The sequence below is a fragment of the Notechis scutatus genome, chromosome 1 (genome assembly GCF_049901735.1).
Source record: "Notechis scutatus isolate UNSWTSFEM ecotype Mainland chromosome 1, rNotScu1.2, whole genome shotgun sequence".
In the NCBI taxonomy this organism is placed as follows: domain Eukaryota; kingdom Metazoa; phylum Chordata; class Lepidosauria; order Squamata; family Elapidae; genus Notechis; species Notechis scutatus.
Genome location: NC_142009.1, coordinates 175,497,936 through 175,522,694, shown reverse-complemented (window position 1 = coordinate 175,522,694; position 24,759 = coordinate 175,497,936). Strand labels below are relative to the sequence as shown.

General features: G+C 37.0%; 1 protein-coding gene across 6 annotated transcripts in view; it reads right to left on the bottom strand.

Annotated features, from left to right (window-relative positions):
• The window catches only part of RFTN2 (raftlin family member 2), a 30,716-nt gene extending 6,468 nt beyond the window's left edge, over positions 1-24,248 (bottom strand). For 3 of the 6 annotated variants that reach the window (XM_087949524.1, XM_026667947.2, XM_087949523.1), the window contains exons 1-9: positions 24,000-24,093; positions 23,303-23,449; positions 20,663-20,846; positions 18,252-18,363; positions 16,271-16,589; positions 13,431-13,634; positions 11,525-11,643; positions 8,330-8,433; positions 1,637-1,715 (exon numbers count right to left, since the gene is read on the bottom strand). In XM_087949524.1, coding sequence (XP_087805650.1) covers positions 1,637-1,715; positions 8,330-8,433; positions 11,525-11,643; positions 13,431-13,634; positions 16,271-16,589; positions 18,252-18,363; positions 20,663-20,846; positions 23,303-23,449; positions 24,000-24,021 — 1,290 coding nt within the window. In that variant the 5' untranslated portion in view covers positions 24,022-24,093. Of the gene's footprint in view, positions 1-1,636; positions 1,716-8,329; positions 8,434-11,524; positions 11,644-13,430; positions 13,635-16,270; positions 16,590-18,251; positions 18,364-20,662; positions 20,847-23,302; positions 23,450-23,913 lie in introns of all 6 variants that reach the window. The other 3 variants (XM_087949525.1, XM_026667946.2, XM_087949526.1) reach the window with 3 other exon arrangements.
• Between the last annotated feature and the right edge of the window lie 511 nt (positions 24,249-24,759).

Sequence of the window (24,759 nt, the reverse complement as noted above, 5' to 3'; positions counted from 1 at the left end):
CACGTACCTCCCTCTGCCTCCATCTGCTTCTGATGCTGCTGCTGCACCTGCAGCTTCAGTGGCCAGCCTGGTGATGGCAGCGGGGTCCAGTGCCACAGAGTGCGCCAACTGAGGGGCCAGCAGGCTGCACGTGCAGCCAGAAACCATTGTCCCCCGTGCACAAAGGGTGGTGAGTGCGCGATGGCCGACGGTTTCCAGTTGCAGTCACCCTTCCCTCACCTCACCTCATCCCACATGGCCTCCCACCCACCGCCCCACCTACCGGAGACACCTAGATTCCCTCTCCAACCCTGTCAGGTGCCCACAGGCGTCCCCCACAAAATGTCGAGCTGGCCATGTCCCCCAGACCATGTCTAGTCAGCCACACCACCCTGGCCATGCCCCTCCCCCCCAGCCCCTGGCAGACAACCACAGTGCTGATCCAGCCCTCAATGAAATCTACAAAAATGTGGCATGTGACCTGCTTTCCTGTCCCTTCCATCTGTTTTAATTTCCTTTGCTCCCACCCCAAGAAATATAGTTTTAAAATCAGGAGATCCTCCTAGGCTAAGGGGAAAGAAAAAAATTAAAGAGATGCAGGCCTCCTTCATGAAACATGAAATAGACTGCTTTTCTGCCCTTGCTTAGCATAATAGCCCACCCTCTTCAGTGGAGCTTTTCAAAAGAAGTTTGAGAAGGGAGGGGGCTGCCCTAGGGAAGTGATTGCTGAAATGTGTAAGAATTCAAGTCATGCTTGCCCTGCATTTGCAAAATGCAACCTCTTATAAATGGATTCTGCTAAACTTTCTCATATTCAGTTTTCTGTTTCTTTGGTGCCCAGACCAAGTATGAAAACATGTCATCAGCTTGCATTTTCCCTTTTTTTTTCCTTTAAACATTTCCAGACTTTAGGCATTTTTAGTAACTTGTTGCCATGACTGCTTTAGGGAAGAAAAGAAGGAAACTGAGCAAAAAACCCAATTGATCCTGTGGCTATTTTCTTTGATCCTTTTCTCTTCCATGAGATAAATTAACAATGCGGAATCTCAAAATAAAAGAGACAACTTGGCTTCCAAAAACATTAAGGGGGTAGGATTGGATGTGACAGAGGAATGTGCAGTGAGATGCCTTGTAAGAAAAAAAATGTTAATCGGTTTTTGACCCTTAGGACTCTACACGGAGACAGTGACTGTAGGCCAGAAATAAAACAGTTATTAGTTTCACCACATCCTGCTAAAAAAGCTGAATACATAAGTGCATAAGGAAACAGACAAAAGATCATCCAAGGACATCACTTTGGCAAAATATTCTGAATCTTTCATTTTCAATGTCCTTTTTATCTCAGAAGGAAATGGATAACAATTTGTCACATAGCTCATCCTAGTAATTGCATAACTCTACACAATGCACTCTTTATAATGGCATGGAAAAAAGAAGTGCTTTCAGTAATAATGAAGTTCTTTCACATATTGTCATATAGGTGTTGCGGACTCTCGGGGCATGCCTAAGAGCTTCAAATGGTCTTGCAGGATAAACTCCTCTGAATTCTCTGATCTCCTTTGCCTTCATGAGCCCTTTGCCCCTTTACATGATGGGCAAGACACAGGAGTAGTTTTTAAGTGAGCAAGCAGGGATTATTTCAGATTGTGATTCTTACCTCAGGTATCTGGACAGCTGGGTTCCCCATAGCTGGCCGCTGAAGGAAAACAACTTGCTTAGTGGCTAGATTGCCTTCACTGAAACATTAAAAAAACTATTTTTAAAATTCTTTCTCTGGTTTTGTTCATATACTATTCTGCAGTATTCACTGGAATTAATGAGGCTGAAACTAGATATTTTATTAGTGAGGTGCCACATACAACAAACATAGTTGTGCATGTATATAACACATTTATTTATATATTGCCTACCTTTTAGTATCCAGCAAAAGAGACAGTACTCCTTTCAGTCACCATAAATTTAATTGTATGCTATTTCAGCAAGGAATATGCTATCAGGGCCTGTTGTCAGATGCCATTTCATTCCTATCTACAAAGTAATTCTTCTCAATGCTAAATATTGTAGCTATGATGGGTGGGATTCAACCGTTGTTACTACCAGTTCAGTGACTATGTTTTGCGCGTGCATGCGTGCTTTGCGTGCACGCGCCCGTGTAAAAAAACTTAAGCTGTGCCGCCCGGACAGCTGAAAAGCGCTGCATGTAGGTGCGCAGCATTTGAAAAGCCACTTTTTTCCTGCTTTTTCAACCTCAGCTGTGCCGCGGAAAGCAGCTGAAGTTGAAAAAGCAGGAAATAAAGGACAGGTAAGAGCCCAGGTGGGCAGGTGGGCCAAACAGCAGCAAACACAGAACCAGTTCGGTGTCTGCTGTTCTTCAGAGCTACCGGTTCTATAGAGCCGGGCAGAACTGGTAGCTTCCCAATCCTGACCTATGATTTTATTTATACATTGTTCTAAAAGAATTTCTCCCTTAAGTTTTTTAAGTCAGCTGTCACCCCATCATATTTTCATTTTTCTGGAATAATTGAGGATGAAATGTCCTATACAAAAACAAAATTACAGAACATCAACATAATTTTTATGAAATTACTGACTACACTTTTCCAACCAAATTTTTCTCTTAATATTTAAAAGAAATGTACTTGCAAAATTTATTCAGAGGCAATGCAGCCTCTAAAATTACCTTCTCTTCGGTGTATGAACAGCTAGTCATGCCCAAATTTGTTACATCTGTTAATGTAAATAGTACATATTTGGCTTTCCCTAATAGTAATGTGGTCAAGTCATATTTGACCTAGGAATTAATGATCTTGATGAGTGTTTAAAGGCAGCCCTTTTGTTTTCATTAACATGTTTATTTATTTCACAAACATGACACATACACACACCTTATTATTACATCTGTCTGCTTTGAAAGAGCTTCCTTCATTCTAAGTATTGTCAAATCACCTGGGTCCACATATGGTGCAAAGAACCAATGTAGTTTCTTTACTTTTGGTTTGGCAGAATATGTGAGCTTCGTAGTTGTTAAGTTCATCCCAAAAAGTTAAATTTGCCCTCCAGGGTTTCCTTATGAAGACATACACAGCCCTTTTTTTGTTGATTTGTTTTTGTTTTGGAGGAAGGGGGTGTTTTACTTTTGGCAACAATAGCAAAGTGGCTTGTTAAATCATCTTCCAGGATAATTTTTCATCTAGTCTATAGCCCTTGTTTTTCCTGAGAGCTTCTCATCAATGCAACTAACCAAATTTTCACCAGAATTAATTTTTTCAAGATTGATCAAGGTCAATGCATCACCTATTCTGCAAACAGTGATTTAGAAGATTGGCTTAGTACACTGCCTGATATTAACAACAGTATGACCTGGCAATCAAACGATCAATCAATTAATCATTAGCTTTGTAAACATCCTGGGATTCCATTAAGAATGCTTATGAATGACATTAGAAAGACAAGAGGAAAAAGGGGACTTCTCAGTTATTTTTCTGCTTTTTTTAAAAAAAGAGTAAGGTTAAGAATTTCTCTGGAAACAAGTCATCTTTCTCCATCTATTTTATGTTGTGACACCATAGAATCATCAAAGACATTAATAACTCATGGCTAAACTTTAAGTTTAAAGAAATGTCCATGCTGTAGCACTGAAGCTGCTTTAAAGAACAACTTTAAAATAGACCTGGTCTTATTAAAATGCTGAACACGATAAATGTCAGGGGATAAATTCACAATTGAACTGAATGAAGCTGGGATTGCCCTTGAATTTAAATGAAGGAGGGAAAGAAAGTACATTAAAAGGATCTGTTTTATGTGTTAAATTTTCTTTTTATATTTTGTCGTAACAAAAGATATAGGTGGACGTGGATGAAAAAATAAGGAAGAAAACACATTGCTTCAATTAGATATTTATCATAGCTTTTGCCTTTTTAATTTGCTACTTGCATATTATATTTAATGGCATTATTGAACTTGTTCACCAGTAAGAATTGAATTTATTCATATTAGAATATATAATATTCTTATTTTCATATTGGAATAACTACCAAAAAAAATAAATGCAGTGGCATAATGCATCAAATACATCATATGCTGTTTTGACAGGTTATGCCACCTTGATTTCAGTTATGATCAGCTACTAAAGATAATGTGCACCATGTTAATGACTATCACACTAAGATGTCCAAATCCCTGCTGGCTGCTGACTGTTAAGGCAGATCTAAAGTCAGAGAAGCATTTGTACTCTTCCATCCATGTTTGACATCTTCCACCTTTCACTGCGAAGGAATTATACAATTTCCTCCAAGGTCAGGCTTGTGGACAAGAGTTGGGAGAGCCTGAGTGCTTTTTTTTTTTTTTTTTACTTGCCCCTGAAATAGTCCAATATCCCTTTTCTAAAGCTTTATTCACTTGGGATTTTCCAATCCTTGAAAGGGTTTTCTGGAAAGTGGTATCCAAAGAATCCTACGGCCCATGGGCACGCAGGATGACACCCTAAACTTTGAGCAAAAATACACTTTCATGTATGTAAGAAGGGAGAAGTTCCAGTAGCTCTTCTTGCTACTGTCCCCATTTCCTGGGGGGGGGGGAAATCATTTTCTACTATAGTTGATTTTTGGTGAATCTGCTTTAGGGAGAGGACACAGGAAATCTTACTGTGAAAACAGAAACTCTTCTAATTGCAGGATTTAAAGAATTATTTTGGGGCAAATGCTAATATTCCTGTAATCCTCTGAACAAACTGTGTGTGAACTGATGCAAAAGAAAACTACTCTGCATTTAGCAGAAAGTAAAAGCTATTAATATTCCACTTGCATACTGAGGTCAGAGTTCAAAGTATGTGGGAAAAACAGAGAACTGTAGACTGAAAAACATGTTATTCTTTTTTTTAACCATGTGAGCAATGCCTCATGACAATGTGAGCGTAAAGTGTTTCACACACATTAATGCAGCACTTCCTCAATTTTTAAAATTAAAGTAGTAACTATGTTTATAATTCAGAATCATTAGCAGTCTAAAAAAGAACTAATGATGATTTAATTAATTCAGTAACTTGGACTGCACTTTTTAAAACTGAACCAAATAACATCTTCCCCATTTATAACAAATTTCCCAGATGCGTCAGTGCTCCCATTTAGCCATGAACGTGCCAAAGCGGGGTTCTAGGCTACAGATTCCCTTGTGCACAAATGCTTTGTGTATCATTCATGTCGCTGATCCAATTGCCTGGCAGATTCACAGTCTATAAATGAGGGCTGGAATCACTTGCTTTAAAAAGCCAATAAAGAAAGCTTTTAACTTTTCTAAAAAAAAACTCCCCCCCCCCCATAGCTGATTAAGAAAGGCTGCTGACTCAACACATGTGCTTTTAAAGGAAGAAATAGATATGTTGAACTAATTGTTGAAAAACCAGTGCTCAAAATACACTTTTATACATCCAGTTTCTGTAGATTGTTGTGTTATTTGGAATGATACACCAGTGATTTAGAAACTATGAGGAATAAGTGTAATAAGTGTCTTAAGTGTAATAAGTGTCTTATTTATATTAATATTTTTTTCTCTGTATAAGGTGAGAAGTTATCTATTTCTCGTCAGTTGTAAAATGGTCCAAACCTGGCTCTTCTGCCAATTAGCTTGGGGTTCCAGTGGGGGAGCATCACAGTGGAGGTGGTTGATCTATTAACAACACCTCCTACTCTCCCCTCTCCATCCTGCTCCTGGCCTCACTGTCTTTTAATTGGCTTGTAATGTTTGGATTTTGTGTTGCCTTATTTATGTTTTTAGCTTACATAGTTTTATCTTTTATATTGTAAGCCGCCCAGAGTTAACTTGATGGGCAGCCTATACATTTTATAAATAAAATAAAATAAGTACAATATATTTGAAAAGAATTTTATCTTTGGGAGAGCTTTTTGGAAGACTAGCTAGAAAAGCAGACTTAATTTCCTTTTAAATATGCACAATTTCCTCTTTCTCCTATTAAATAATTATGTTCAGAAATCTTTGGTTCATAAGAAATGAATGTGTTTTTTGTGGATTAGTTTTTCTTTATTTGCATATGATGAAAATAAGTTTTGTATTTGCATTGCTTTTTTGTATAATAGTTCAAGGGACTTCAGACTAGCTGAGCTGTTTAATCCAGTTTGATATAATAAAATATTAGTATATGTGAAATTAAGAATAGGGTTAAAAATGTATGTGTGTGTGTGTGTGTGTTTGTGTGAATATGTGGACATAGGTGTGCATACTGAATAGCTAGTTCACATGTGACTTTGGTCACATTTTGCAGCTGTGATGAGAGCCTCTACCCCTCTATTTGTAGGAAAGTTATAGTTCATGATTCTCATCTATATATGCCTTATTTTAATAAAGGATTGCTATTTATTATGACTCAAAAAAAACACTATACAGCTTTACTTATTCATTACTACCACAGGATAGCTATGTAATGACTCAAATGCTGTTTTCTGCAACAGTCCCTTGGTTATAAAAGATTTCAAACTTCCCTTTTTTCCCTAATGCCCCTTGTGCTATCTACAAATACTCAAAATAAGGATGGAATCTATGAGCTGAGTCTATTTGTCTTCATTCTATATGAACTAAGCTTGTTTTTCTTGAAAGATATGCTATTTGGTCTGCAAAGATACTGATTGGCATAATGGGATAATACTGTATATCTCCTGTTAACTTTTCTCAGTTGATCACTTTAGTTTGCAATAGGCAGAAGATGGAACTCCTAGGACATTTATTTCATTCAAGCATTTCAAACTTTAAATGCTCATCTTCAGAAAATACATTAAAAGTTATTTTTTAATCTGTAGATAAATATTTCTAAGATATTATTTTTAAACAGGGAATTCAAAAAATGCTGTTATCCCTGTGAGAAATAAAATAAAAATACCATAGCACTGATACTGCTTTTCAGTTAAAGAGAATTAGTGCAGGACCTAGGCTAATTCTCATGAAATAAATATCTAATTACTTGAATCAATTCCGAAATTACTCTGCCCTCCAACAGATTATATGGAAAGATTTCCCCCCTGTCTATCTCTGCTCAATTGTTACTGAAGTAATGGGCCAGCTGCCTCAGAGATAGATGTTTAACTATATCATAGAGAGAGATTGTTTAATTGTGCTACCTGATGGTTAAATACCAAATAGATGTTTAAAAATCTACTATTGGTTACAGCTGACCATTTAAATCCTATGAAGACATTAAAAAAGGAAAAATCACTAACATGGAAGACAATACAGATACTTGCAAATATTAAGTCTTTCTTCCTGCAGACAACTAAACTATTTGTTGTGTTCTCAGATGGACATTTGAGTGAGATGAGCATGAATATCACCCATAAATACCAAGGAGATGTCACATATTCCTCTCTTACTGCCTGTGTAGTTCTGCATCATTCATGAAGCATTCAATTTATTCTCATATTTGCTTTACAGGTAGTCCTCATCTTATGACCACAGTTGAGTCCAAAACTTCTATTGCTAAGTGAGACATTTTTTAAGTGAGCTTTGGCTCATTTTATAACCTTTCTTGCAGAGATGGTATTCAGCAGGTTCTGACCAATTCTGGAGAACCAGTAACGAAAATTTTGAGTAGTTCGGAGAACTGGCAAATGCCACCTCTGACTGGAGATTTTACAGTATCCTTCCCCTGCCATGCCCACAGAACCGGTAGTAAAAAAATGTGAATCCCACCACTGCTTTCCTGCCACAATTGTTAGATGAATCACTGTAGTTGTTAAGTTAGCAAATCCAGTTGTTAAGTGAATCTGGTTCCCCATTAATTTGCTTGTCAGAAGGTCACAAAAGGTGATCACATGACCCTGGGACACTGCAACGGTCATAAATATGAGTCCTTTGCCAAACATCTGAATTTTGATCACGTGACCATGCTGCAATGGTCATAAACGTGAAATGTTGTAACTTTGAAGAGTCATTAAAGGAACTGTTGTAAGTCAAGGGCTAACTGTATATTCTTGTTGTGTATTTAGCAACTAGTCCTCAGCTTCATATTTCAACAAGCATTTCCTAATTTAAGCCATCATTTTTTTGTTTTGTAAACCGATAAATTTTCAGTTAATTTCTCAAATTCAAGTTTCTCAATGATCCATTCAAGAGGAAAAATGTAAGGCTTAGTCGCTGATTCAGCCACCATTCTGCAAATCTCAAATGATGGTCTGAATTCCTTCCCTCAGTCTTTCAAAATCATGCACAAGAATACCAAAACCTCATGAGATTTCCCATACATGTGTGTGTGTGTGTGTGTTTACACACACACACACATATTTTAGCCCCTTTTGTCTTCAATTACATTCTCAGGAATAACAAGAGAAATTGTTATTTCATCTACCTGTCCAGTCGGATGACAGGAGTAGGCAACACACATGTTAAAAGCCAGCCAAATTCCGCCAAAGTGTGCAGTAAAGGACCATAATCAGTTTTGATTTCACTGTCCTGTTAACAAAAATAGATACAGAAATATATATGTAAGAATAGGGTAAGTATTTCCACAGATTAATCACGAGATGTGGAGAGGAAGGAGGGGAAACCCAAAGGTTCATGCATATTAAAAAAGGATTATTAATCATTAACATACAAAAAATAAGAATAGTATACGCCCATGCATGCACAGACATGCATATACTTTTCCTAAAGAAATTCAATTCCATTAAGTTTAGTTCCATTTTATTTTTAGTATAGACCTGAAAACACAAGCCAAAACTTCTGTTCATTTGTGGTATGCATGCCAAAAGCTGATTTTATAATATTTACTATAGATAAAGCAACCCAATGCTGGTCTAATCAGAAATGAAATCCCATTCCTGGAGTAGCAATCTTATTTAGTTTTGCAACACACTGGAAATTACATTAATATATACTTTTAATATCTTACAACTTATCAAACATTTTAAAAGTTACTGTACACATCATTTTCTTTTCCATTTGTTAAATAATCATTTTGTTTCTATAATAGCATAACAGTTTTTAAAGATGTTATATTACATAAATATTATTATTACTGGTATGGCCTCAAAAATATTCAAATTACATTGGGTCAAAAGATTGTGTATGTGTGTGTGTGTGTGGTCTTGAAATGTTCTTGTTCCTCACAGCCCTTTCTCCCTAATCTTCTCTTTAGTTTCTAAATGTGACTGAACCTAAAGTACATATATATTGTGACTTTAATGATGTAAGTAAATTAGCAAGCTAAGTACAAAGAAGAAATTATCTGTCTATAGATACAGAGGACTTTTCCCTCTTAAGAGCTCTAATTCATGCAAAGCCATTTCTGCATAATTATTGGATATAAAACAGTATTTTAAAAAAACTGAGAAGCTTCTGTTGCAGCCATGTCATTACCATGGAGCTACTTTTTATCATAAGAAGGGGGGAAAGGCGGGAAAACTTCATCTGTCCTTCATCTGCACATGAACATTCTCTAGAATAGATTCCCCCCACCCCATTGGTGGGATTCAATTTTTTTTACTACCAGTTCTGTGGGCGTGGCTTGATGGGAGTGGCAGGGGAAGGATACTGTAAAATCCCCAGTCAGAGATGGTGTTTGCCGATTCTCCAAACTACTCAAAATTTCCGCTACTGGTTCTCCAGAACTGGTCAGAACCTGCTGAATACCACTTCTGCCTCACCCCCAATTTATTCCTGTTTCTTTCTGAATTCCAAAAGCAACAGTTGTCTGAGTTATTTGAAGCTATAATCAGGGTTTGGCAACTTCTAGATGTTTTGGACTATTTCCCAGCTCTCTTCTCTTTAAGTATTTCAGTTAAGGTAAATTGAAATTTAAAAGTTCTGAAGTATCCATTGTTTGTCCCTGACATATATGATACAGTGATTGCTGAGATCACATAGCAATAGCACTTAGACTGATATACCGCTTTATAGTGCTTTACAGCCCACTCTAAGCGGTTTTACAGAATCAGCATATTGCCCCCAACAATTTGGGTCCTCATTTTACCTACCTTGGAAGGATGGAAGGCTGAATCAACCTTGAGCCTGGTGAGATTCGATCTGCCAAATTGCAGGCAGCCGGCTGCAGCAGAAGTAGCAGTACTGCACTCTAACCACTGCGCCACTGAGGCTCTTTTTAATTATAATGATATAATTAAAAACTAATCAAAGAATCCCCAAGTGATTCCAGTTGTCAACACTTATTTATGGAATCACTTGGGGAACTGAACTGGTCAGCTTTTTTGTGTAGTAACTTCTATGAAATGAGTTCTTCCAAGTGGAAATGATATTGCACATATGCGTTGTCGGCGAATGGCCGCTCCTTAGGCAAACTTTATGACAAAGAGTCCTGCATTACAAAATATAAAATATGCAAATCCAAATGGAGGATGCTTCTCAGCATGAAATATTCAATACATGTGACACAGAAATGGCAATTTAGTAAATCCTCTATTTAACAGAGCTCAGTGTAATTTGGATTTAACAGACAAAGTATGCTGGATCTGAGTTGTTCCAACAAAATTTACTGTATAAGAACAGACTTTCCTACCTTTTACTGCTAACAAGAAGGAATAAAGCGGGGAATAGAAATTGAGAGACTACAGTATAGAACCAGACATCTTAACAAAGAGTGGATGGTTGAAAAGATGAATATGGGAAGCCAAAGAACAGATGATCATCTGAGACTTGTCAGCTTTGTAAATCTGATAACTATAGGGAGGCCAGTAGCTGAATTTGGTTGATGAAACTTCCTTTTTCCGCATGAAGACCAAAAATTAATCCTTTCATGAAGTCTTCCATGCATAAAGGGGCACCTCACTTGAATCAGAACCAATGCTGAAGTTGCCCACTTTAAGTTCTGGAATATGCTTTTGTGTCTAGAGAAGCCAATGCACTGGTTTTAGTGCTATGTTTTTCTTTCTAGTACAAGAGAAGGAAAATGACAATTGTTTCACACTTCCAAATTTAGCCTTGTGATTCCTTTTGTTTCCCCCTTCAATCTACCTCACCATTTATATAAAAGGCAAACTCCAGGGTGCAAAAATGTTAGATAATATTGTACAGTATTTTAGACTGTTACTGTCATCACTTTCAGGAAAGTACAACTTCTAATATAAAAGTCTGTTGTTGAGTTTGAAAAATCCCATTTGGATTTAATTCAACTTTAACAGAACCACTTGTTTCATTTCTTAATTTGAAGATTTCATTTATTTGTTTATTATTGCAAACTCCTGATATTAATTTGTTTGAGGATTTTTAAAAATTTAAACAGGACGTTATCTTTAATGACTGCCTATCATCAACATCTTTTTAGTTGTGACAACCACTCCTACCATTGTTACAGTAAAGATTTGGCCTTTATGGACACTAGAAAATAAAGATATATACAAGGAATGATTACCTAAAATGATAATTGAACTGTGAGTTTTCTGCTGAAACCTCAAGTACGTTTAAAATTACAAGATATCACAAACTCACTCACATATTATTTTTCTAATTGTGTACTGAGTTTATGTAAACCCTTGAAATTAATCAGGAAGAATAACTTAAATTATCAAAAACAAAAATAGGGAATTACCTCAATGACAGTCCATTGTTCTACAACAATAGCATCATTTCCTTTCCTCTCCGAACCTGGAAACCCCGGTTCTTCTTCATATATAAATAACCCTTCTAATGATTTGGGCCCAAAGTCAGCTGGAGAAAGAAAAGAAAAAATAAATGCCATTTAGAAAAATATCTAAATTTTATAGTACTACACTTATATATTAAGAGGAGTATGCTTTCCTTTTCTGTCTCACACATGATCATTCTGATGTGATTGTCAATGGACTGAATTTGGTAAATTTAAATTACTTACTTACTTGCTTACTTACTTACTTACGCAAGTTTAGACACTGTCTATCTTACTTTCTAAGTGATTGTGGGTGTTAAGTTTTTTTCCCCTGTCAAATGCCACATATCTTGGGTTCCTATGATGAGTAGGGTTAGAATGGGCAGAAATGAGGTCAGAGCCCAAAGTACATTTGGCTATTCTGCCCCCCCCCCACCCACAAGTTGCCTTTTTGACATATTATGCATTCATTACTAACATCATGCTCAAATAATATACGTGTCTAAATCTTCTGCAAAAGCTTTTCAGACTAGGTTGGTTATCTATTTTTGAATTACACATTTCTAAATAATAATTAGGGCTACTAAATCTTGAATGTTAAAGACTCTTTGTTGCCATCTAGCAGCTGTTTTGATTTTTTTTTGGCCCCAATCTGGTTGTCCTATATTCACCTATTTTCAATTTAAATTTTGGTTTGGTAGATGTAATATAATGAGAATATGCAGGACATTTCTTAAGTGCAAAATGAATCTGACATCCTCATTTCTTTACAATAAAATGGCAAATAATGTGCAACAGCAAGGCAAATTCTAGGTCAACCTTCTTACCTGCTTCAAGCAAGTCATCTGATCTTTATTTTATTTTTAGAAAGAATACATTTTAAAAATTCAGTTTAAAAGCAGACAGCATATGTTAAGAATCCACAGTCCTCATCTGCATCTGTGAGATTTATGTATTAGTTCATTTCTTAAATCACTTCATGTCTAGTTTAGCCTTTAATATGAAATTCAATTATATTTTAGAAACTAAATAGTTAAGATATAAATAAGAGTAAAATTTGAATATATGTGTTTCTTTTTTCTGGTGGCTAACTTTAAAAAAAAAACATGTTGAGTGTGATTCACGTGTTTAATTCTTCCTGTAGAAACCACTTAAAATAGGTAAGCCAGCTGCTCTTGTAATGTAATAGGGAGTTCATCACATGTCATTTCTTTTTAACAAAAAATTTCCATGGCAGCAAACATTTCAGATTTTTATTTTTGGTTATCTTTTTAAGCAATTCATTTCTAAGTGGAAGGCCTGATCAATATGGGAACTTAAACCTGACCACTCCTACAGAGAACAAATTGGAAGTTTGAAAAACTGCTTAATCTTCTCCAAGGCTCTTTGTAACATTTTTCTGCCCAACTACTGGTAGTTTTTATTTTTCACTCCTAAATTAAGGGCGAATAATCCTTCTTTCTCTCTTTGATTCTCTCTTGGTGGGAGGAAAGGAAGTGAGACTTCCCCTCCCCCAGCCATTCTGCTCCAAACAGTTGGTTCTCTACTGTGAGAAACAAGTTATAAGCTTAGACAACAGCTGGTGGGGGATCTTCATTGCTTCTCCCTTCCCTCTGGTGATCTTTTAATAGTTCCCTGGGAGAGAAAGTCAATGAGGATAGATGTAGTATCTATAAATGTGGGTGGATGACAGATGCAAGCCTTATCTGAAAGTTTTATCTATCCTGAATCAAACAGACCACTGTCTTTATTTACTCTGCAGCCTATTTTAAAACATGCACACTTTCTTTTTGTATTGCTTTGAATTTTCTGAATGAATTCTGCTAATATCCTTATTTTTAGGTATGAAAAATAGTATCATTATTCTTACCTTTAGTGGCTTCCCAACACACAAAGGAATCAATTAATGACAAGCCTTGTTTGTAATAAAATGTGGTTAAATCTAACCAATCAGCATCCAATGTACTAATCACAGGTCCTTTCCGTGACACTTTCAGAGACAAAATACCATCATGATAGGTCCAACTGACGGAATCATCTTCAAAGACATTGAAAACAGTATATAGTTTGGTGTCTGAGAAAAAAAATGAAATACGTATTAGGATAATATGCATTGTAAAAATGTCAATGGGAAGATTATATTTACATTTTTTTTAAATCTACAAAATTACATTTTGCATTAAGAATACAAATTAAAATCAATATGGATAAAAGTCCAGCATGACATTTGAATACTATTTTGATTCAAATTGATATATTGATCCTTCAATATGTAAACTAAAATATTGAAAAATCCTACCATGAAAGCCAGCTTAATTCAGGTGGTTAAATCCAAAAACTTCATTTTTTCTATACAGAACAGTTTCCTCTTTCAATTTACGTTGTGATTTGCAAAATGTTTTTTCTTCTCTTTTTGTATTGTATTGACAGTGGTAGTTTTCTCTAAGTCAGGGGTCCCCAACCGCCGGTCCGCGGACCGGTACCGGGCCGCGGAACAAGCCTTACCGGGCCGCTGGTTGCTGGGCGCCGCCATCTTTTTTGGTAAAAAGCGCTTCTGGTGAGCTTTTCCGGGTAGAAAGCTCACCGGAAGCGCTGTTTCATCATAAAGATGGCGGCGCCGCTCGTGAGCTTTTCCGGTAGAAAGCCATTTCTACCAAAAGCTCAAGCTGCGCGCCATCTTTTTATGAACAGCGCTCCGTGACGCACCGGAAGCGCCTTTCGTCATAAAAGATGGCGGCGCCCAGTTGACGCGGTACCGGGCCGCGGCGCCCAGCTGATGTCGGAACCGGGCCGCGGCGTCGAAAAGGTTGGGGATCCCTGCTCTAAGTTACTCAGTTAAATATACTTTATTTTGATCAATAATCAGCAATTAAACAAAAACATAATGAAAAATAATAGTATTCAGTTTTGCTTTACCTATTGCCTCATTTTCACTGTGGTTACAGACATTTAATTACAATATGGGAGATCCATGGATTCATGTATTTGTTATTATTTACTAAATAATCTGAAAGAAGCAGGTTTACATAATAATCAGTATTTCCTGAGCATTGCTGCAACAGAAGCTAGATATAATTCTTTTGAGTAACCCACGGAAGTTATAATATAATGGTATTAACATGTGATATACAGTTTCTATCTGCTCAGGTTTGTAGGAGCAGTGTGGTGGGCTTGTGGGGTTTTAGAGGAAAGGATGCTGTATCTGCCTTAAAAAAGTTTTTCACAACTCGGGAAAGGTAAGAATCTTTAAATATTTGTGTGATTCCTAAGTATCCTTGGCAACCTAAGTTCTGGGCTCTATGAAAATTATTAACTTTCATTTGATGCAAAATACCATTTAACCCAGGCGTGTCAAACTTGCAGCCCGTTGGCCAGATGCGTTACATGCTGGCCCCGCCCCCACCCAGTTTAGTGAAGGGAGAAAAAGTTCCAATATGTCATGTGATGCCACCATGACGATGCGAGTTTGACACCCCTGATTCAGAGGTGGCTTGCTGCCGGTTCGTACTAGTTCTGGTGGACCAGTAATTGGGGGTGGGGGGGGGGGGGGGGGGGGGGGGGGGGGGGGGGGGGGGGGGGGGGGGGGGGGGGGGGGGGGGGGGGGGGGGGGGGGGGGGGGGGGGGGGGGGGGGGGGGGGGGGTAAGATTAGATGCAGTTCGGTGAACCTGCAAATCCCACCACTGGCTGGCCCCTCCCATTTTTCAGCCTGTATTTTGGGTCGCTTTTCAGGCTGTTTTCTGGGCTGTTTTCATGCCGTTTTTGGGCCATTTTCAGGGCCAAAAATGGCCTGAAAACAGCCCCCAAATGCCCCACAAATGGCCTGAAAACGGCCCAAAAACATGGTGGGGGCCAACCAGTGGTGAGATTAGCCCCAACTGGCTGAATCCTATCTCTTCCTTTGAGACGAGTGGCCGGGAGGCAGGACTCGGTGTGATGAGTGATATCACCCACCCAGTCGTATAACCAACTAGCCATGCCTACCCAGCCACATAACCGATTGTTTAAAAATTTGCAGCCCACCACTGCCCTGATTTAACTTTTGAGAGAGTATTTGTTCAGCCAGTTTTTATCCTAAAGACAGTAAGAATGTAGAGGAAAATGCATATGATGTTATGATTTGTTCTGTTCTAGTTTTCCATACTGAAAATAATTGTTTAAAAAAGTAGCGGCAATACATTTTTCAATTTGGATAGTTTGTCTTTGCTGGAAAAAAAGGACAGATATATGAGAAAGGTTTAAGAATACTTCCAAATATTGTTGTATCGTATGATAACCCTTCTCTTAAGCTATTTTTTAAAATGGATTCTTCTATAGGAGGAGTATCAAACTTAAGGCCTGGGGGCTGGATCCAGCCCATGAGGTGCTTAGATCTGGCCCATGGGGCCACCCTGGAAACAGTGTAGGACCATGGTGCCAGTGAAAACAGAGCTTGGGAGCTCCATTTTTGCTACCAGAGGGTTGCAGGAGGCCATCGCAGCCGAAAGCAGAGCATGGGAGCCCATTTTCACTGGCAGAGCGCTCAGGCCACCACAGGCATCTCTGACACAAGTGATGTCATGCTGACCATGCCCTGGCCACATGCACCCAGCCCTCCGAGGTCAAACACAACCCTGATGCGGCCCTCAATGAAATTGAGTTTGACACTCCTGTTCTATAGCTTGAGATAGCTACATAGTGCATGTAGACTATCTAGATGATGTGTTAAATACCTTCCTTTTCCTTTAATTTATTTGGGCTGGGACAGCCTTCTCTTCCATATTGAAAATCAGTCTTTTGTGCTGGCCTGCCGTCCGGCTGAATTTCTTCCTGTATTCCACTCTCAGAAGATTGACCACTCAGTGTCCCTTCATTCCAGGTTCTAACATTTTCCTCTGAATCATGGCTTCTCTGCTCTCTGTTCTTTCTGCATAGTATCGAGTCAGACTCCATATCTTCACCCAGGTTTGTGCCATTGCAGATTTTAGATTGAGAGCAAGACTGGGTTATAAACCCAACAAACTTCATTCCTCTTTTAGCAGCATCATTGACCTATATTTTTCAAAAAGACAGTACTAATGCAATGAAGTGGATATGCATTGTTCACTAAGGAATATAGCTATGTATGATGGTTTTACATTGATACACAGAAAGAAACATTCATTGATATATGAAAATAGCATATCTATTTTACTATGAATATTATGAAACAGACACCTATTCAAGAATTTCAACTAACTTTAAAATATGTTAGTTTTAGTTTTACAAAGAGCACAACATATGGAGTCTTTCTTTGTCTATTTGTATCAGGGTAAAAATTAATGATATATAAAGGGATTTTTTAATGTTATTTATTTGTGCCTTTAAGTCAGTGTTGAATCTTGACAAGAGCCTGCATAAATCCCCAAGATTTCAGAATTGGTTTGACATTCTCTCTTTCTTAAACAGAAGGTCTGGCCCAAGGTTACCCAACTAGCTTCTTGCCTAAGGTCTAGAATTTACAGTCTCCCAGTTTCTAGCCTGATGCCTTAACTCCTCCTTAAAACATATTTGAAGTCTTAAACAATAATGAAAAAGTTTAATAAATGCTGATGTTCTGGAATTATTTGTTTACGTATATTCCATCTTTATTATTTTTAGAAATAATTCAAGGTGGCAAACATACCTAATACTCCTTACTCTTTCTATTTTACCTACAACAATAATTATGTGAGGTGAGTTGGGGTGTAAGGGAGTGACTGGCCCACTAGCATTCACAATCTTCTGGCTTCTAGCCTGATGCCTTATCCACCAGACCAAACTGGTCATTCAACATTTCATTCAATATGATATTCAACATTTCATCAGGGAATATCAGCATGGAATATTTCAAGGCTGCATTCTGTAAGCTTTACTGAACAGTTGAGTGACTCAGTTATCATACAGAACTAAATATATGATTCAGTAGAATATTTCATCAATAAGGCCCTGGAATTCTTCTGAAAAAAACTAGCATATTTTTCTCTTCTAAATTTAGAAATCAGGTTTCTGTGAAAAGCAGGCCAACACAAACATATCAATGTGAAAACATTTTCCATAGGTGTTGCCACCACTATTTTGTTCAACTCCTATCCATCGACTCAACAGAATCAGCAGGGAACTGGAAGAGCTATGGGAGAATTCAATTTCAGGAGTCTATAAATGGGATGTAGCATGATTTGTAGTGTTTTCCTCTGCTGCAGTCAAATGATTCTCAGTGTTTGCTGATTACATAAAAGTTAAAACATTTGCGTGAATTTAAAACCAATCAAAACAGTCATAACAATAAAGCCAGTCAACAGGTTAGCTCTGCATAAAAACAAGAGGGAACACAAAGATACCCCCACACACAAAAACTAAAAAGCAAGGTGGCATCAGGGAAAGACTCATAGAAAGCCCCTCCAAAGCAACCCAGGTTTTAAACTTCTAGAAAACTGACAAGGAGAGGGCCAACCTGATGTCTTCAGGACGTTGTTTTATAGTATTGGTGATGCCACAGAACTGCAGTCATGCCCATTCAACCTCTTGGAAATGTGGAATTATGAGAAATGATTGAAACAAATGATCCAGAAAGTAGTTATGTTAACATCAAGACAACATTTGGTAGTAGGTATGTATGGTTTGAACAGTATCTGAGTTCTCAGAGTAGGATTATAATTAAAGGAAAAGTAAAATATTCCATAAAGATGGTCATACCTTCTCTAACACTTCCTTAACTGCCTCATTTGTTAGTTTTTCATATGTTAAAGGACACTGCTCAATCACAAGCCTGGGTTGTCTTGTTTCTCTTATTGGTGGATTCTTGTGGCTAAAACACAGAAAGAAAGCAACCTTTGTTGAAATTTGACCTATCTTGTACAAAATACTAGCAAGCAAAACTTTTTCATTCCCAAAAATTATAAATTGAATGTTGGCAACTCTGTTTGGGTAGCTCTTCTGGTATGCTTGATTTTTTTGCCCAAACATGTTGCTTAGAACAGAATTGAATTACCCATTGAGCAACCTTATTTATATTTCATTTAAATACTAAGTATTTTTGTGCTGAAATATATAAGTATAAATATATGAGTTAAAGTATAAATATATGAGTATAAATAAGTATAAATATATGAGTTAAAAAGCAAACTTCCTTCAGATATCTAAGAGATTTCATTGATGGCATTTTAACTATAAAGCAGACCTGATGAGGGTAAGATCTGAGAGGCTTAATTTGAGTTACAAATTACTTTTTTTGTAATGGCTCTGGGGTCAGGGCTGCATATATCTGCAAGGTATGCAGGAATTTGGGCATATTCCTAAGAGTTAGAGTTTGGAGGTTTTGGTGCAAGCTGTTTAGTTAAGTTGGGAATAGGACAGAGCTATGGCAGCCAGTTCTTAGACACCATGAAGCAGAACCTCCCCTAGTTAGCCCAAATTAAGCAGAGTACAGGAGAGGTAGGCCTGTCTGATGGCCTGGATGTTATTAGAGGTCTTTGACTGCCAAGTCACCCAGAGCTTCAGGAGAGAAATTTGGAGTGGCCTCCCTAGCTGAATAGCTTGAATCTGGAGCTGGGTTTGTGGTGGAATACATTAGGCTTATTGTTTTGGGAGACTTGACTCTGTCATCCCTGAGTGTGAATTTAGAAGCAACTCAGAAGTTCATGGCCACCAAGCCAACCATGGACTTGACTAAGTTATCTCTGGCCTGACTCACGTGTGTGGGAGGGAAGGTGTTACATATTATAACTGGTTTTTATTTCAGAGCAGTGGCAACAGAGGGATATTACAACCACTGCCTTGTCTTGAACAGATCACTCTCTGTTGACCTTTGGGCAGCGAGGTAGGACCTATTTGATTGGTCCACTCCAAGCATCTGATGGATTCCATCCAAAAGGAAACTTGGGCTTATTCTTAGGATTCTGGTTTTACTAAGGCCATTACCACTTGTAACAAGAGGATGACAACAGTCTTGGATTCAGTAGGACCTTGCAGTTTTGTTATGCTTGTGGAGCTTGGAGAATTCTCATTAGTTTTCAGAGGAACCCCAGAAGATGAAGCAACATAAAAGATTTCTAGAGTTCTGCTGGGTGAATGTGAAAAGTGAGTCCAACTGAGATAATGAATTGGATAATTTCTATCTATCCTTCAACATTCCTTTTTTAAAAAACAGTACTTGGCTTGCAGCTCCAGACAAAATAGTTGCAAAAAGGATGTTATTGTTTGAGGTTCACCAAAATTACACAAGCAATAAATGACTGCCTACTAAGTCAGAAGATAACTGTTTTCTAACAACATTAGATTTAAAGATTTGAAGCTTAGGATATTTCAGCTTAAGAAGCTAACAGTAAGGAAATGTTATTGTCTCTTCCCACATTGTTTATGAAGTGCAGATAGCTGTGGAGAGGACAGGACTGGAAACTTTTGTCCTGTGAAATGCTTTAAGTTAAAGTTTTAAGGTTTAAATGGAGCTTAGTATATTCATTATCTTGAGCTTTAACAGCACTTAACTTCTTACTCATATTTAGATAATGCAACACACACAAATACAGTTTTTAGCTATGTTGAAATATTTCAGAAGAGCTGAACCTGAAGGAGTTCAATAAATTAAAATTAATTGTAAGTAGCTCTCAAGAAGAATACATTTAGAACTAATACCTGTGACCTTTTTGCTATATGTCATGGTATTAATATTAATATGCTTAGTTTTAGTGTTACAAATATATATTAAGGTCATGTAGAGCATTTACTTTCAGTGTTTGTTCTGTCTCTGGAATAGTTTTCCCCTATTTAAGAATGATACAGTTCTTACGCTGAGAAAATATATGAGGAGAAAGGAACATTGTGTATGTTTGCTACCTTGAGTTACTTATAAAAGTAATAAAATACATTACAGAGGATGGAGAGGATGTTATTTTTGCAAGGCTCTTGATTTGGACAGCTATTTGCATGGGGAATAAACTAAGTCATGCAGTTTAATGTAAGATCTAATTTGGTTCTAAGATGCAACAAAGTTATGATGTGGTTGTCATAATAATAGTTTTACTCTTAAAGGGAATAATTTTTTCAGTGAAGGAACTCCACTCAGTAGAAAAGCTTACTGGAATTTAAGCATTTCTTGTATGGCATACCTGAATTTGAGACGCACAAGCACAACTCGATAGATGTGACTTGCTGGAAAATGCCTTCTTTGTCCAGATGACAGTAAAACAGGATGAATAGCTCCTACCACATATCCTTTATTATAATACTCCTCCACGTTCTTTGCGATATCCAAAACAGAGCATATTTTGATAATTTCTGGATTTGAGACAACTAAAAGAATTAAAACAACAGAAACTCTTGATATAGGATTCAAACTTTTGATAAAGATTAAATTGTACAGTGATACATTATCACTAGAGGGGTCCACTATTCACTGTTCACTAGCTTATTCACTTCAGATATTTACTAAGACTACCCGTCTCCCAAAGTCCTGCTGCTTTGCCTCATCATAGTGGTAGGAGTAGTGCTCCTGGGAAGGATATGTGAGAAGTCAGGACTGTATGGTAAGAGTATATACACCTAGCAGGGTCAAACAAGGTGTGAAAGTCATTCCACATTCTGAAGAAGAGAAGCCAAATCCAAGAAAAATAAATGTTTCAGAAAAGAACTTAACAAATAATTTCAGAGAGCTGTTGTAAGAGAAAAGAAGCAATATTTCAATCAATCAATCAATAAAGTAGGAAAAACTACTTTTAAAAACAGCATTGCATGTTGCTTCTGTTACTATAACAGTAACAGAATATAGGGTGTTGAACCGTTAATAGCTATAACAACAGGTACAAGGGAGAAATTTAACCAAATTATATTTGTTGTGGTTGTAATACTGACACAGGGTTATTAAATTATTAAGTGATTTTTAAAACAAAAGTTTATATCGCAATAGATTTTGGCCTATACATATTGCACATTTGAATTAAGTATTTGTTTCTATTATACACACTCAAGGAGTTTGAATAGACACCGGAGTCTTACCACATATAAAGTTCTGCTTTTGACACCAGTCACTGTCCAACTATTTTCAAGCCTTGTAATAAGGTGGTACAGGAACTTGTTTTTTAAAAAAATTAAAACTAGAAAGAAAGCATACTCGGATTCTGTGCTCATTAGGAAGCTAGCTTGAATCTACAAATGGCAGAATGTTTTCACCTCTCAGTATAAGCAATAATGTATAGCAAGGCTTCAAGGTATTCTAAAATAAAGAAGCTGGCAAATAATTACAGTCTTGTTCAGCGTTCCCACCACCATCAATAAAATTTGAAGGAAAGAAAAAAAAAGCAACCCCATCAATTGGTTTTAGTCTCATGCTGTTTCTGGAGTCTTCATACTTAACCTTACCATCTTGGGTTCTGATACTGGATTTCATTGCTTCCATGTTTGCTCCAACAGGAGTCTCCATTGAGTTTTGACACATTCCAGTAGTAGAAGGACAAGATTGGATCCAATGGCCTATCTTATTATGGTATGTGATAGAAAAATGGCAATGTCATTTCCAGTCGTGGGATTCAATTTTTTTTATTACCGGTTCTGTGGGCGTGGCTTGGTGGGCATGGCAAGGGAAGGATACTGTAAAATCTCCAGTCAGAGGTGGTATCTGCCGGTTCTCCAAACTACTCAAAATTTCCGCTACTGGTTCTCCAGAACTGGTCAGAACCTGCTGAATACCACCTCTGGTCATCTCTCTCTCCCTCTCCTTCTCCCTCTCCCTCTCTCTCTCTCATCTTTCACTTCAGTTACCAAAGTAACTGCATAAAATTGCTAAGAGTTGTTTGAATTATTACTGGTAGCAATATGATTATTTTTTTTACAAGAAATAATCTCCATCAAAGTATTTTTACAATCCTGAAAATATACATATTACTCTATTACCCATTAAAATAAAACAAATAGTGTGCTTTAAATCAAAACCTAAATGCACAATTATAACTAATATAGTTGCATTTATTTTTAGGCAATCAAACATGAAACGCAGAGTATTTGTTACTATTTTCCCCTCATAATGAACAAAAGCTGTTTCATCCAAAACCAAATAAAATTTTTAAAAAGCTAACATATAGTTTAGTGGTAATGTATAATGCTTCGTTATGCATTCTATACATTATAAAATCATTCTATTTAAATTGTAACTATGACCATGTTGACTCCGACTGTAATATGCAAGATGTGTTTGGGATTAATTTCTACTAAGTTCTACACAAAAAAGCTGGTATACAGAACCAAATAACTTTATGAAAACTTCTTCAAAAAAATTCCCAGAAGCAACTTTTGCAGAACAGAGCTGCCTGTTCTTAGTGGGAAGCCATCTGGGACTGTTTGTTTATTTTTTCAACTTTCTGGGACGTGGAGTTGGTTAGAAACAAGACACCCTACAAAAGAAGGAAGTAGCCCTACAGGGTAGTCTGTTTCTAACCACGCAAATGTCCATGAACAGTATAAAACAAAGAACAGTACATTCAACTATATTTGTATTTGATATCTTCAATGTTCCACTTACTATTAATAGTTCCAGCTTAATCCTGAAGATCTTGAAAAGTGATATATTTCTTCAGAGATACCCAGGTATGACAAGCACAGGCAGAGAAATGTTTCAATAGTCATTTCTAAATCCTTAATCTAATAAGCAGTAGGGGAAAATGAATCAAACTTTATTTTCCTGTATCTAACCATAAGAAACCACACTTGGCTTATAAAGTATGTTCTTCTGAAAGGTTAAAACACTTCATACATACCTTCTAAAGTAAAATCTAGCAATATGTACTCATAAGCAGAGTCTGATTTTGTTTCCACTTGTGGTCTCTTCAGCGTTGAAAATATTTTTCCAGGACTGCTGTCATCTGGATCTTCTAGCTTTCTCAGCCCACACCCCATCTTAAGACCTGGCGGATGGGTATAAAGGGAAAAGTAAGGAAAGGAAGCGAGAGTAGAAACTCTGCAGGCACAAAATCGGCTTCTCTCACAAGACGGGTTAAAAACAAGCAATCTGTTAGATCCTTTTTATTGCTGTTAACCAAACATCCAAACAGAAATCAATATTTTGCTCCCAAGTTAGAAAAAATAGGAATTTTCTCTCCATATTTACAGCAAGGCACAACTGTTCTTAAGGATACCAGGCAACAAATTCAGCAGATTACTCCTCTTTCAAAAAATACAAACTGCTACAAAGTGAGCAGAGATTTTCCATGCCACGTCAATTTACAGCCAGCCCCCTAATAGTGTTCTGTTGCAGAGGGCACCAATGAGTGCTTTGTCTGTCTTTCTTGGCTGGCTGATAATGATGATACAAAAAGAAAAGAAAAGAAACAAAATAAAGTTAGGGCAAAACTTTAGCATGATTACTTACAGTCAGAAGATCTGCTTCAGTGCAATGGCCGGTAAAAGAAATAAAATGGGCAAATGAAGTCAAAGAAATAGGATAGAACGCTTTACCATGGTCTGAGAAGAAAATCATTTCCAGAAAGGAAGTCAACTTTAAAAGGAAATTGCTTCTGGCATCTTAAAGGGGAGGAAAATAAATGAAAAGCAGTTCAACTCTATTTTAAATGTGAGCGTTAGTTGCTTACTTCCTTTTCTTAGAGCAGCTGGAAAACTACACATCATGCTAGTAAAGCAAAAAGATTTGATTAGAGCAGTGAAATCACACAATGTTTGGAATGATTAAAATGCCTTCCTGAAAACAATCAGTGGAACAATTATCAGGGTATTTTTGTAAAAACAATCTTTTAAAATTTATCTGACTTTCCTAAAATAGTAGCTGAAGCATTGGGTTTCTAACTATTACACGTTTACTTGTGTTCATTTTAAAATAGATGCAGTAATCAAGTTAAGCCAGGATGTGATAAAAGATTTGTGCAACCTCAGAAGATGGCAGCTGGACTGTCCTATAAAAGATCACAACCATGAAAACCAACAAATCTGTTGTTCATCTTAAAAATCTTTTTTTGAAAAGTATTAAAATGATTCACACTATTCTGTTTTTTTCCCTTTGGGCATCCCCTAGTGAGATATTTTGGAACACTGCACTTTCAATTTCAGAAACATTTTCCCCTAAAAAAAGACAGTTAAAAATCTTTATTAGAAATGATGCTGCTTTGCATGAATTCCATGTGTTGGAATTCAGCAAATTCCCAATAGCAATATTGATAATTCATATTAGATAATGTGATATAACTGAATTCATTTTTATAAT